Here is a 14,336-nt window from a genome sequence, read left to right as displayed (position 1 = left end):
TCCTGAACTGCTGAGCCCCTTCTGCAAAGAGGCCTGGGAAGCTGACCACGTCGGCTGGGCACACTGCTGACTGAGGAGGGGAGATCCTCCAACATTCCCCATTTGGTCGCCTGTCCCTGGGAGCAGCCTTTTCAGCGAGGAATCTGGGGGTGAGGGGGCCAGGGGGCCAGGGGCCCTGCCCAAGGCCCTGGGCTTGCTTCAGGCCGGACCGTATGACATCACCAGTTCTGTAGGCTGACAGGGGCCAGTGATCGGCATATCACAGAGTGGTCAGGAGCAGGTGCAGCCATCGGCTTCGGCAGGCAGCTTTTTGGAGGATATTTTCAAACTCGGGTGTTCTGAGTGACTGCTGATGGATGGGCGTCAACCTGGGCCTCTGAGGGTACAAGGACACCCTAAGAAGGTGCTCAGAATTGCATGGGGGTTACATGCTTTGTGGGAGAGAGATGGGGATGAGAGCCCTGAGATGGGGTGCCCCCGCAGACGGCCTGCTTCAGATCCCATAGCACCCACCCCTTAGGGCTGAGCAACACTGGACAAGCCTGTGGCCACCCTGTGCCTCGGTTTCCCCATGTGCAGACAGGGTGACGGAGCCCTGGAGGATGGTGCAAGATGGTTCCTAGAGAGCCCCCAGAATACTGCCAGCTCATAACCACATGGTCTGCAATTCTTGGGGCCATCGTCGCTAGTGACCACAAACCAGACAACTGAAAGCTCTTCTCCCCCAATTCTGGACGCCGAAGGTTGAAAGTCAAGGTGCCGGGAAGCTGCTCCCCCAAAGCCTCCAGAGAAGACCCCAAGCCCAGCCCCCGTCTCCCAGTGGCCTCCTCCTGTCCATGTCTCAGGTCTCCCTCTGCAGGTTTCTTAAAGGGACACTTGTCACTGGCTCCAGGCCAGTCCTGACCATCCTCCTCTCCAAACCCCTAAGTTAATCTCATCCACAAAGACAAGACCCTTTTCCCAAATAACGTCACACTCACAGGTGCTGGGGGGTTTTGAACATGTCTTTCAAGGGGAGGCACCATCTGGCCCCCTCCATGCCCCATGTGCTATCACTGACACCCCGAGCACAGCTCCTCGAGAAGGGAGGCAGCCCCCACAGGCTGACCCCACCTGCGGCACCCACCATTGTGGGAGGCAGCCCCAGGCCAGCAGGCACTGAGCGGGCAGATGGATGCAAGGTGCAGACAGAGGCAGTGAGAGGTGGTGGCACTCGCTCAGGGCCCAGAAGTTCTGATCCGACCCCTCACTGGACACGGGGGGTCCCCAGGCGGGTGCCCCTCCAGGTTCCAGGGAAGGGGGCTTCCCCACAGCGTGCTGAGCTGGGCTTCCCGGGGCCAGGCCTGAGGGGGAGGCCGCCTCCATGTGAGCTCATTCCTGGGAACTGGGAGCCGGCACCCGCCCACTTCCAGAGAAGGGGCCGGTTCTCGGTCCAGCCGGCCAGACCCAGAGGGACACGAGAGGATTTAGGATCCAGGAGGAGCTCCTGGGGTGGTCAGGGCCTGAGAGGGGCCGGAGCAGGAGCAGCCAGCAGGGGGCAGCAGGTAAGAGGCCTCCAGGCCCAGGTCCGCCGGCCCCACCCAGACACCAGCTCTGGGGCGGAGCCCCCCCAGGTGAGCAGATGCCCACTGCCAGCCCCCCAGCTTCCGGGGCCCCCTGAAGCTGGGGAAGGGGTTGGGAGCAGAGACGGACAAGGGGAGAATCTTAGACGCAGTGCTCTGCTTCCTCCTTTGAGCATATCGGGGCAGGCTCAGCCTCCCGCCCAGGGCTCTGACGCCCAGACCTCAGGCCCTGCACCCCAGAAGTCCCAGGCTGGAGAGGGTGAACCCCAGCCCCACCCCAGGCAAGTGCCGTCAAGCGGCCAGCTCGGGACCCAAAGTGGGGCCCCTTCCAGGGGGCAAGAGTCATCACAAGGACAGTGCCAGGCCAGGTCCTTCCGGGTGCTGGGCAGGGAGATTCAGCAGGGACTGAGGAGGGACAGGACTCAACTGAAGAGGTGGCAAGGGGAGTCAGGGCGGGGTCACAGCCCGGGTGAAGGGGTGGCAACGAGAACAGCGAGGGGCTATGGGGCCACCTCCCTCTCTGTCCCTCTCTCTCTGACTTTGTCTCCCTCTCTAGGTCTCTCTCTGTCTCTGTTTCTCTCTCTCTGTCTCCCTGTCTCTGTATCTCTCTCTCTGTCTTGTCTCTGTCTCACTCTATCTCTGTGTCTCTCTCTGTATCTCTATCTCCCTCTCTCTGTTTCTCTCTGTCTCCCTGTCTCTGTATCTCTCTCTCCTTGTCTGTCTGTGTATCTCTCTGTCGCACTCTCTGTTTATCTCTGTCTCCCTCTCTCTCTCTCTCTCTGTTTCTCTGCCTCTCTGTCTCTCTTTGTCTCTCTGGCTTTCTCTGTCTCCCTATCTCTCTCTGTCTCCCTGTCTCTCTCTGTCTCCTTATCTCTCTGTCTCCCTATCGCTCTCTGTCTCTGTCTCTCTATCTCTCTCTGTCTCTCCCTCTGCCTCACTCTCCCCCTCCTTGCACCCCACCCCCACCCCAGAACCAGGGTCCTGATGTCCCTTCAGCAGCACCCCCAGGAGCCTGAGAATAAGGACCCGTTTGGGTTCCAGGGAGGGTGAGCGGCAGGACGGGATGGGGGGCTGCTCTGAGCCTCTGGCCCCTCTCAGGGTGGGGGTCCCAGTGGCACCCGGAAGTTCGCAGTGGGTCTCCACCCCGGGTGGCCGTCGCCTTGCCTCAGCCTCCTGTGAGCCTCTCCCCACCTCCCGGGTGGGCCCCCCACCCCACCTCCGAAGCCCCCAGGGCCTGAGGGAGGCGTCAGACCAGCGTCCGCGTCCAGGGGAGCCCAGGCAGAGCGCAGGAGTGACACCCCTTCTCAGGCAGCAGGGAGCAGGGCAGGGCGGGCCCCCTCCTTCCCAGGCACTCGCCACCCACCCCAGCCGCTCCCTCCCGGTCACCTTCCTCCCCCTTACCCGGAGGCCCCACACACACACACTGCCGAACAGAGGGTCCGGGGGGCACCCTGCGCAGCAGACCCCTGCAGGGCCTATGGGGTGTCGCCCGGGCCCCTCCCACTGGGGAACATGCCTCTGGCTGGGGGATGCTTCCCCGGGCCAGGCGGGGCTCAAGCCATGCCCCCGCCTGCACATGGCGGGTCCCTGCAGCGCCACCTCCGCAGGAGGGCGTCCCAAATAAACCTTTCCTGCCCGTTCAGCATGACGGGCGCTGGGCACGTCTTCCCTTCCGACGGCGCTGGGGAACCAGGAATGCTCGGCCTGCGGAGAACCTTCTCCAGCCCCATCCTCTACCTCACGCTGCTGCTCGGCCTGGGCGGGCTGGCGGCCAACGGCTTCCTGCTCTGGACGCTTGGCCTCCACGGGAGGACAGGCCCCTTCTCCATCTACGTCCTGCACCTGGCGGCCGCCGACTCCCTCTTCCTGGCCTGCCAGGTGGGCTTCTCGGCGGCGGAGGCGGCCCTGGGCTCCGGGCCCGCCTGGCGCGGCCGCTGTCCTTCCTCTGGTTCAGCGTGGGGCTCGGGCTGCTGGCCTGTCCGACGTCTTCCCCGCCTGCTACGGCCGCTGCTGGTCCCCGCACGCCTCGGCCGCGCTCTGCGCGCTCGCCTGGGCGCTCACCCCCGCGGCCGTGCTGCTGCCGGCCCTCGCCTGCGGCCAGCTGGGCGGCGAGCTGAGCTTGCTCCCGTGCCTGCGCGCCCACGCGGCCGGGGTGGCCTTGGGTGGCCTGCCTGGCGGCCGCGGCCAACACATCAAGCCTGGGCCTCCTGCTCTGGGTGGGCTGCTGCTCGCCGCGCCCGCGCCCCGGCTCTACAGCGTGCTCCTGGGCTCCGTGCTCCTGCTCGGCCTCTGCGGCCTGCCCCTCCTCCTCTGCTGCGCCTTCCCCGGCCTCCTGAGCCTCCTGCGGCCCGGCTGCGGCCCGCTCGCCCGCCTCCTGGCCCGCGTCCACGGCGGCGCCAGGCCGCTGCTCTGCTACGCCGAGGGCGGGCGGCGCGGGCAGCGCGAGCCCCTGCAGGTCACGCCGCACCGGGCGCTGGGGGGCGAGGCGGAGCCGGGCGCCCCGGGACCCGCCCTGCCCCTGCGCCTCCTCGAGCCGCTGCCCCGGGGCCCCTCCTCCCCCCAGCCCACCCACCCACCCGCAGCCCCTTCCCCACCCCAGAGGGAAACCGGAGCCCAGGCCCCGCGGGGCGCGCACCCCTCCCTGCCAAGCCCGCCCCCGACGTGAGGAAGGACGAGGGCGAGGCGGGAGAGGCTCGGGGAAGGATGCGCGCCCCGGGGCCACCCCCGGCCGGACCTGACCGCTGTGCTCCCTCCTCGGCACCCGGCCGGCTGCGCACACGCCGCGCCGACTCCCGAGCCACGCGCGACCAGCAGGAAGGAGGGGACCGGCGACCTCCCCGGGCGCCCCGGGGTTCCGAGGCCGAGCTGGGCCGCGCCGCCGTGGGAAGGGGACTGAAGGCGCGCGGCCGAGCCCGTCCCCTAAAGCTTCGCCGTCGAGCCTTGCTCCTCTCCCGGGGCCTCCTGGACGCCCCCAGCCCCCCTCCCCCGCCCCGAAAGCTCCGTCCACCCGAGCCCCGCCCCCACCCCGCTCCCTCCCCCCACCTCCTCGCGTCCCCTGCCGCGCTCTCCCCGGCGGCCACCAGGCAGCGCTGTATGGTCGCAAAGCTGAGGGTCCAAAGCTAAAGGGTGGGGGCAGCCCTGGCCCTCCCCTTCCCCCCCCCCCCGCCCCCCACCCGCCCACCTCGCTGGCCCGACAAACTCCCCCTGGCCACTGCCCAGAGCCTTGGAACTGCTCTTGCTTCCCGCCTCCACCTCCCCTCCTCCCCAACCCTGTCCTCACTTGGAGCCCCCCCAGCCCCCCAAATCTTTGCCCTCAGGGCTGGCTGACCTCGTTTTTAAAAAGAAAAAGCCAAGCTGCTTTGACTTCCAAAGTACAAATCATTTTATGTGTTTTCTGATGATTAAAGTAAAAAATCGTTCATGGTCACTGTTAAAATATTCAAGCCACCCACGAAACAAAATCACCAAAATTCTTTCCACCCAAAAGGGACTGTTTTTAAGGTAGAACCCTCCAGCCATTTTTTAAAATACACACCTGGAGGAATTCCATTTTTAGCAAAATTAAAGGAGTTATATACATGCAAGGTGAAATCAGTTAGGACATTTTACCTCTTCCTGAGAATTGTTGATGAAGTTCTTCTTTCCCACGGGAAACATAACGCACTGCCCATTACGGGAACTTTGGAGAAGATTCCAGAACTTGTCTGTGGTCCCCAGCTGCAGGTTTCCTCCTTTACCTGGGGGAGGCAACTCCACCCACCACCCGCCTGTCCTCCCCAGAGCTGAGCTTTCAGGGCAAGGGGCACTGGGACGGAGAAGGGTGGGTACAGGGACCAGAGCCCGGTGGGCAGGCAGGCAGGCTTGGTGGGGGACTGGGCAGGGAGGGGCTGCCGATCTTGTGACAGTCACAAATGGGGTAAGTGTGGGGGCAGTTTCCGAGGTGGGGGTGCCTCAGGCCAGCCCCGTCCTCCCAGCCCTGGGAAACAGCCCCAAGTCCCCCCCAGGGTCCGTGCAGCGTGCGCCAGTGGGATCAGGAGGGCAGCTGACCCCATCTGGGGTACAGGAGAACAGGTCAGCCTCACCTGATGGGGCGATGGGGAGCACTGCTCCCGAAACCCGCTGCTGGGGTATCGGGAAGGCAGCCTGAGTTGGGCAGCAGGTGAGCACCACCAGCTGGAGAGGTGCGTGGCCAGGAGAAAGGACAGCGCCCTAGAGGCCTGTCTGAGTCCAGCACACAAGAGGACAATGGGCTCTGACCCAAGGAGGGACTAGGTTCAAATCCCACTGGTCACCCTTCAGCTGGGCGACCTCGAGCCAGTCCCCCAAGAACTCTGAGCCAGTTTCCTCAGCTGTGAAAGGAACCCAGGCTCATTTCTGGGAAGTGAGGCCTCCATGCAGGGCTGACGCTCGTACTGCTGGCCGGTCCTGACCTTCAAGACCAAACTCATGGCCCTCTCTGCACCTCCAGGCAGAGCTCCAGGCGCCCACCACCTGGCACCATCCTGCCCAGCCATCTGGGCCAGCCGTCTGTCTGTCCTGGGACACCTGGCCCCTCCTGTCAGTGGGGGCCATGCTCTCAGCTTGTCTTTGCACACTTGTACTTGGCTGAGCGCCTGAACTGCCCCCCGCCCCCACCTGCAGGTCCATCACACCGCATGCTTCCCTTCTCCCATGCACAGGAACCAGTGCTCGCTTACTTACTTCATTACCTGTTTAGTGTCTGTTCTCTCCCTACGAGTGAGCCCCAAGGGAGCCATGGGTGGGTGGGAGGGGCCTGGCTGCCTCTTCACGCCGAGAGCAACCAAGGAAAGAGGTTCTACAGGTAAAGGTAGGATGGATGGGTGGGTGGATGGATGAATGCGTGGTGTGATTCGGTGGACGGATGGATGGATGGATAGATGGACGGACAGATGAATGGACGGATGGATGGACGGACAGACAGATAGATGAATGACATGACTAAAATGGAGCAGATGGGCATGGAATCAGACCAGGCCAGTCCTGGTTTCTGGAACCTTCCTGGCCTGCAGCCTGAGTATGCTGTCGGGAAGAAAGGCTCCGGTTTGCTCACGGCAGAGTGCAGCCACCCGCTCAAGTTAACAGGCATTGTTAGAGCCGCCCCTGTGTTGGGCATGCTCCGGCTTCCATCCCCAAGGAGCTGGACATGCAGAGAAAAGACAGACAGACTGACATCCCAAAGACAGAGTGCTGCAGGTGTGCACGGAGACTCTCAGGGGTGTCAGGTAGCCACCCTGTGCCCCCTTTGCCCTGCACGGTGCCTGGTTGTGGCGATGCCCTGTAACCAGGACCCCTTCTCTCCCTCAAGTGGCCCAGTTCTGCTGATGGAGCATCTGGTCAACCGAGAAATCGCAAACTGAGCTGCAGAACAACCAAGCTGCTATTTGGGGACTTAGAACTGCAGCTCGGGGAGCACAGGTTCAAGGAGCAACCAAAACTGTGTCCCGTCTTGGCATTTCCAGCCAAGGGTCTTTAAAGGAAAAGATTCCACAAGCTGTCTGTGGTTGGTGGATATTTGGGATCCCCTAATTGTCCTTCAGGATAGATAATTGACTGAGTTCTCTACCTTGTGGTTGTTTACGGTGTCCTAATGTCCTTGGGCTTTGAGAGCGCTGCTTTCTGGGGCTTTGCCTCCTGTGGCAGTTGGTGATTCTGGCTGAGTCCTGCATCACAGTAACCTCCAGAATGACCTCTGGCTCCATTTTAAATCTGTTGGCCAAAATAACTATTCTGTTTATTTCTTTTTACACACTCCTGATACGGGTGCAAGAAGGAGGGTTACGGGTCCCACTCAGAAAGCAGAGGAGGCTTCCTGGAAGAGGCGGTATCAGCGCAGAGTCTCCCAGAGGTAGGTGAGGTGGAGAGGACGGCATCTCTTGTGCAGGAAGCTGGAAGCCTTTACAGTGGGAAGAGTAGGAGATCACTGAGACGCCGGCCGGCCGCTGGTGAAAAGAGCCAAAAGGCACAGAATTGCAGGTGGAGGCTGTCAGCAGGTAGGGGGACCTGGGATGGGAGCAGGTGTGCTCCAGATACTGGGAAGCAGGCGCCCCAGAGGGAGGGGCAATGGGCCCCTGAGATATACATGTGACCAGCCTCCCGGGAAGAGTCCGTGGCCCACCCCCAGTTAAGCTTTGCGGGTGATGTGAGATTTGCTTTTCCCCCCTTTGTGGCGAAGTCTTCCCTTTTCCCACTGAATGACACTCACATCCTTGTTGTAAATCAGCTGTGGCAGGGCTGTCCTCCACTCTCCTCTGTGCCATCGCTGTCTCAGCAACACCACAATCACACTGACCTAAGTACTGTAGCTTTACGGTAAATCCTCCAATCAAACGGTCTGAGCCTCCAATTTTCCGTTTCTTCTTCAAGATCTACGTTTCCATATCCGTTTTGAAATCATCTTGACAGTTCCCTAAAAGTCTGCTGGGATTTTGATTGGGATTGCATTGAATCTGTTCAATTATTCTAGATAAATTTGTGGAGAATTGACTTCTTAACACTATTGAGTTTTCCAATTTCTGAACATGGTTTATCTCTCCATTTATCCGGGGCTTCTTTTGATTTATCAGCCATCGTTTGTGGTTTTTGATGAAGGTGTGTTGCAGATGTTTCATAAAAAGTATTCATAGGTAAATATTCGTTATTCCTTAATACAATGCCCCCATGACATGCTTATTTCATTCTCCCGATTGTCTGTTGCTAGTTTACTGACTTTTATATATTGACCTGGTAGCTTTCTTGCAAATGTGCTGAATTCGTTAATTTGCTCTTGTTTTTTGTACGTAAACTCTAAGGATTTTCTATATGCACAGTCATGTCATTCACAAAAAGAGACGATCTTACTACTTGCTTTCTGATCTTTATGCCTTTCATTTCCTTTTCTTGCTTTATTGCACTTGCTAAGACCTCCACACAATGTGTGAATATAAATGATGACAGTGGACAGCCTTACCTTATGCAAAATCTTAGGGGGAAACGTTCCATATTTTGCAATTAAATTTGATGTTGGCTGTAGATGTCTTGTAGATGCTCTTCATCATATTGATATAGTTTCCTTCTACTGCTAGATTTTTGAGAGGCGTTTAATCATAAATGAGTATTGACAGGTATCAAATGTTCTTCTGCATTTATTAAAATGACGTGAGTCTTTACATCCATCACTATCATGGTATATTACACTGATTTATTTTCAAATGTTGACGTTGAATTTGTTGAATAAACTCCACTTGACCATAATGTATTGCCCATGGTGTAGTGATTAATTTGATTTGCTGGTATTTTGAAAAGGATTTTTGCATTTATGTTCATGAGAGATGTTTGTCTCTAATCAATTTTCTTATAATGTCCTTGCCAGGTTTGCGAATTGTGCTGGTTTGAAAGGATGTATGTCCCCTAGAAAAGCCATGTTTTAATCTAAATCCCATTTCCTAAAGGCAGAATAATCCCTATTCAATACTGTATGTTTGAAACTGTAATCAGATCATTTCCCTGGAGATGTGATTTAATCAAAAGTGGTTGTTACGTTGGATTAGGGGACATGTCTCCACTCATTTGGATGGGTCTTGATAAGTTTCTGGAGTCCTATAAAAGAGGAAACATTTTGGAGAATGCAGCGATTCAGAGAGAGCAGAGCAGAATGACATAGCCACGAGAAGCAGAGTCCACCAACCAATGACCTTTGGAGGTGAAGAAGGAAAATGGCTCCCGGGGAGCTTCATGAAACAGGAAGCCAGGAGAGAAAGCTAGCAGATGACGCTGTGTTCGCCATGTGCCCTTCCAGATAAGAGAGGAACATGTGCCTTCTCATTTGAGAGAGAAACCCTGAACTTCATCAGCCTTCTTGAACCAAGATATCTTTCCCTGGATGCCTTTGATTGGACATTTCTACAGACTTGTTTTAGTTGGGACATTTTCTCGGCCTTAGAACTGTAAACCAGCAACTTATTAAATTCCCCTTTTTAAAAGCCGTTCTGTTTCTGGTATATTGCATTCTGGCAGCTAGCAAACTAGAACAGGTATCAGGGATATACCCTCTGCAAGAGTTATCACAGCAGTATACCATTTCACATGTAACATAAGGAGCTTCCTTACAACAGTATGAGTCCATGAACCCATCACCAGCCCTATGTGCTACTGTTGACATATATTTTACTCCTAAATATGTCATAAACCCCATGGTGTTGTTTGTTTTGTTTTGGTTTTGTTTTTTTGGTTTTTTGCTTTTTATTGCTCCTGCTTTAAACAGTCAACAGACTGTTTACTAAATTTAGAATAAAATAGTCATTTACAGTTATTTATTAATTAAATATTTAATTAATAAATATTTATTATTTCCAGTGCTTTTCATTCCTTCTCGTGTCTGAATCATTTCCTTTCAGCCTGAAAAACTTCCTTTAGCATTTTGGGTCTACTAAGCACAATTTCTCTCAGTTTTTGTGTATCTGAAAATGTCATGATTTTTCCTTCATATTTTAAGGATATTTTCACTGATTATAAAATTCTAGATTATGTTATCCCATGCTATTTGGCTCTGGTACGTCTAAGATTTTTAACTTTAGCTCTGAATTTCATCAGTTTGACCGTAAAGTGCTTAGAAATGGTTGATTTTGTATTCTTTCATTGGGGTTCACTGAACTGCTTGCATCTATGGGTTGATGTCTGTTAACGATTTTGGCAATTTTTCATCATCCATCTATAAATGTTTCTTCTGTTCTAGTCTCTCCCTCTCATCCTCCAGAGACTCCGATTACACATGTTGAGGACTTGATATGGTACTGTGCTCTACAACGACAACGATGGTGAATCTTCTCTATGCTTCAAGATTGGATGCTTTTTACTGACCCGACTCTGAGTTCACGGAGCCTTCTTTTCCTGTGTCCATTCTGGTTTTGAATGATGTTGTGCCTGTTGTGCATTGTAGCTACTCTGAATTACGTTACCTTCCTCTGAAGAACGTGAAGTTCTGGCTGGCAGACAAGTGACTGGTGGATCACCTAAATATTTGTTAGGGGGGATCCATTTTGTTTTGCCCTTACTTTTAGGATGCAGCCTTTAATCCTAATATGTGGGCCTTATTTCTAAGGCATTGGGGATTGCCATGGAAAAAAACTTAAGGTGTTTCATAAAGCTTCTCTATCTTGGCCAGACTTTACCTCCAAACTCTGTCTTCCCAGCCCTTGATGGCCAGTGAGGGCTGTGCTCAGACCTTAACCTCTGAACCTCCCAGCTGCTGTTTTCCTGCAGGAACCTTGGGGTCTCTCCATGCAGTTGCATAGTTCAGGGCATGCCAAGGATTTGAGAGGTATTCGTGCACAAATTTGTGGGCTCTCCTGTCTGTGGTTCCCTCGACTTGGGGATTTTTTCCCCAGTCCCTCCAACCTCTGTCTTCTCAGTTCAGTAAGACATTCACTCTCTGTCTGAGTTCTAGTCCCTACATACTGCAGGAGAAAAGCTAGATAAATACAGAGCTCAACTATTTTGTTTCCTTTCTCTCCGGGATTGTGTCCCCTTGAGTTTCTGCCTGCTTTATTTGTTCTCCAGTACCTTCAAACAGTTGTTGGGTATTTTCCCCTGGTATTTATAATTGTTAGTAGCAGGAAAGTTAGACCGATATCAGATACTCTGCCATTACCAGAAACAGAACTCAAACTTTTAATGATGATAGTAATAATTCCAAAGCAATATGTCCCGAAAGCCTTCAGCCACAACCCCGTCCACCACGCCGCCCACGGTGTGGGTACATCTGTGGGGCTTGCCTGCTGGGGCTCTGGCCATGGGCTTCCCCGGCCCTGCCTCCTGGCCAAGGCTGCGGTCACCTGCAGGATGGCAGCAGGGGCTGGCAGCCGGCTAGTGGCCGGAAGGGGCTGGGCTGCAGGAGGAGGGGAGGGGGCTGCACAGAGGCCGATTAGCAGCATTTGGCGGTTGCTGTGGGGAGCCAGGCCAGGTCTGAAGGAGTGGCAGCAGGCAGGCGGCGGGTCCCCCGTGGAGCTGGCCAGGCTTCCGCCTCATTAGCGCCTCCCCAGGCGGCCGTGTGGTCTGTGCAAGGGAGGGGCCAGCCCTGGCCGAGGACAGTCTTTCCGAGTGGATTTGGCAACGGGCAGGGCTGTTCTCTGCCCTAAAATATTGCCCCCGTTGCCTCTTAGGGTGTCTGAAATTCCACCATTAGCATCGTATTTTGGGGGGAACGTTGGGACAAACTGGTCCTTGCCATTAGAGGGAGAAATGGTAGAGTGAGTGTCGGTCACCCGTGCTGGGCTGGGCGAGGAGCTGGACAGAAACCATGGCAGGGCACGTTTGCATGGTCACACGTGCCTCTGGCTCCCAGGCTGAGGGGTTGTAGGGGGCTGTGTGCCCAGCACAGGGCCGCCGTGCCCATTTATCAGCTTAGCATCTCCATCCTCTTCATCCTACCCCCTCGAGGCTCCCCAACTCTCTGCCAAGACCTGAGGGAGGAGGGAGGGAGAAAATCAAGCCCTGCAGTCCACAACTCCATTCCCAGTCTGCCCCACACTGCCCCTGAGTGTCCCCAGGCCCCCCACACGCCAGCACCACCGAGGGCTGAGTCCCCAGGTTTCCAGCAGGCACACTCCACTGCATCCTTCCAGGCCCTCCCAGTGCCGCGGGGCCCTCCAACACGGCGGAGGGGGGTGCCCTCCCCACACTCACACAGCTTGGGTTGGGGCTAGCCTCCTCCTTGCGGGTCTCACGTGATGGCAAGCTCAGGTGAAGGCAGGATTAGTACCCTAACCTGGTACTCCCATCGGCCAAATACTAAATAGAAGAGATGGGGAGAAAGGGAGGGCGTGGGAGGGTCATAAAAGGGAGGGAGGGAAGGAGGAGGGAGGGAGAGAGAGAAGAAGGGAGGGAAGGAAAGATATCAAGAGAGACACCGGAAGAATAGCTTGAATTTCCACTGTTGGCTCAGACTCACAGACTCCTTGGAAATTTTAAAAAAAACAGCTGCACACAGCTTGACTAAGGACCACTGCCAAACCCTGTGTCTCTGCAGTAGGTTTTATTCCCTCCCCCAGAATAAAATATCTACTCTTTTCTACGAAAGGAAACTAAATCTCCTGGCCCTCCTCTGTTCCTCTGACTTATATGCTTTTTCTCTTCTTCTATAGCCTGAAGACCCCTTGGGGCTCCTCTGGGCCAGACCCCTAAGGGTACCGTGGTTGGCAGATGCCACCCACCAGCTCCCTGGTTTCAGGGGTTCCCAAGCCCTCAGTCATGCCTGAAGGTCACCTGGCAACAAGCTCTCCATCCAGAGCAAGCTTCATCCCAAATAGGATTGATGGAGTGAGCTTGGAAAAACATCTCTACAGACATGGATGACTCTGCCCAGACCTCTGCCCTCAGACCAACCTGGACCACCCTTCCTTGGAGTGGTGCTTCTGGAAAATTCCCCGACAGCCTCATTTCCTCATCAGTGGTCCTCCCGGCCTTTGCTTGGGGTTCAGAGCTGATTCTGTGTTGCTACATGGTGCATCTGGGGAACCCAGGCTCAGACACAACAGAGGCTCCCAGCCAGTGGCACGGCCCAAAGGGTCCAAAAATATAGAGAAAGAGAGCCCACCTTCCCAGTCCCCAGGGGCCAGCGGCTGGGTGGCGGTGGTCGAGGTCATTGGATGGCAGCTCTCCGAGTCTTTGCTCTCATTGGAGATGAGGGACACCTGCACTGCCCGAGTGCTGAGCTTTTGTACACTCCATGGGGAGGGGCTCTGTCAGTGAGCAACCTTGTGCCCTGGCAAGCAACTGGGGCTGGTTGAGATTGAACATCTCCCCAGCCGCCTGTGGTCTCTTTCAAAACAGAAGCATACTGAACCTTTGCATGCAAATGCACAAAAGGAAACATATGGAACACCTGCATGAATAAGCTCAAATGGAAACCTACTGACCACCTGTGCAAGTATGCACAAATGCAAACACACCACACACCTGCATGCAAACAAACAAAAGGAAATAGTAGGGGATAGGCGAGAGCTGGGAGATAGCCGCTGAGTGTGTCTGACTTACCTCATCAATGCCATACCCATCTCTCTGCCCAGGGAGGGGCAGGGTTGCTGGGGAGGACACAGAGGGATCTAGGCGGCATTCCCAGGGCAACATGCCTGGAGCCCCCAGACCCACTGGGTGGATGCTCAACGACCCAGGGTGCCAGGAGCCTGCAAAGTGTACGAGGTGAAAGTGAACACAACTGATGATGCCCCAACGATGAGCATATCTGAGTTGGGAACTAAGTTGTTACGGGGCAGGGTGCAGAGATGGGGAGCAGTCACTCTTCAGGGTCAGGCAGGGGGCACTCATCCCTGTTCCTGAGATGCCCCCTGGCTGCCATGATGTCAGGGATGTCCCAGGGCTCCGGTGAAATGGCCTGATGCCTCCCCACATCGCCCAACCCCAAAGGACATGGGGGCCACGGCTGGCAAGCTGAGGGTCATGACCCTCCTACAGCTGCCCAGGGACAGCTCATCCTGCCCTTCTGGGTCCCTGCACTGAGTCTCAAGAAGGTCACTTGGAGGCAGGACCCTGGTTGACCACCAGGTAATGGGTGGGCCCGAGGGGGCGTGGTATGGGTTGGATGGGGGAGGGGCAGAACTTCCTGTAGCTACCACTTGAAGTCAGCTTGGCTCCCAGACCCTCATCCACTGGAGATGGCCTCATCCAGTAGCTCAGTCACTCTGTTCAAACCCAGCTTCCCAGCCCACCCCTGCCATCCTGCCCTTCTCCCATAGGCATCCAGGTTTCCAAGGGCTCAGG

General features: G+C 56.0%; 1 protein-coding gene across 1 annotated transcript; it reads left to right on the top strand.

The window, feature by feature from the left end:
• Positions 1-3,206: 3,206 nt before the first annotated feature.
• Positions 3,207-4,685, top strand: MRGPRG (MAS related GPR family member G). The gene is given in 6 exon segments (XM_077114821.1): positions 3,207-3,474; positions 3,477-3,533; positions 3,536-3,720; positions 3,722-3,806; positions 3,809-4,108; positions 4,162-4,685. Coding segments are annotated over 6 exon segments (1,419 nt in total).
• The last annotated feature ends 9,651 nt before the right edge of the window (positions 4,686-14,336 follow it).

Source organism: Tamandua tetradactyla, chromosome 9 (assembly GCF_023851605.1).
Source record: "Tamandua tetradactyla isolate mTamTet1 chromosome 9, mTamTet1.pri, whole genome shotgun sequence".
In the NCBI taxonomy this organism is placed as follows: domain Eukaryota; kingdom Metazoa; phylum Chordata; class Mammalia; order Pilosa; family Myrmecophagidae; genus Tamandua; species Tamandua tetradactyla.
Note: the sequence above shows the minus strand (reverse complement) of the source record. Positions and strands in the feature narration are given on the sequence as shown.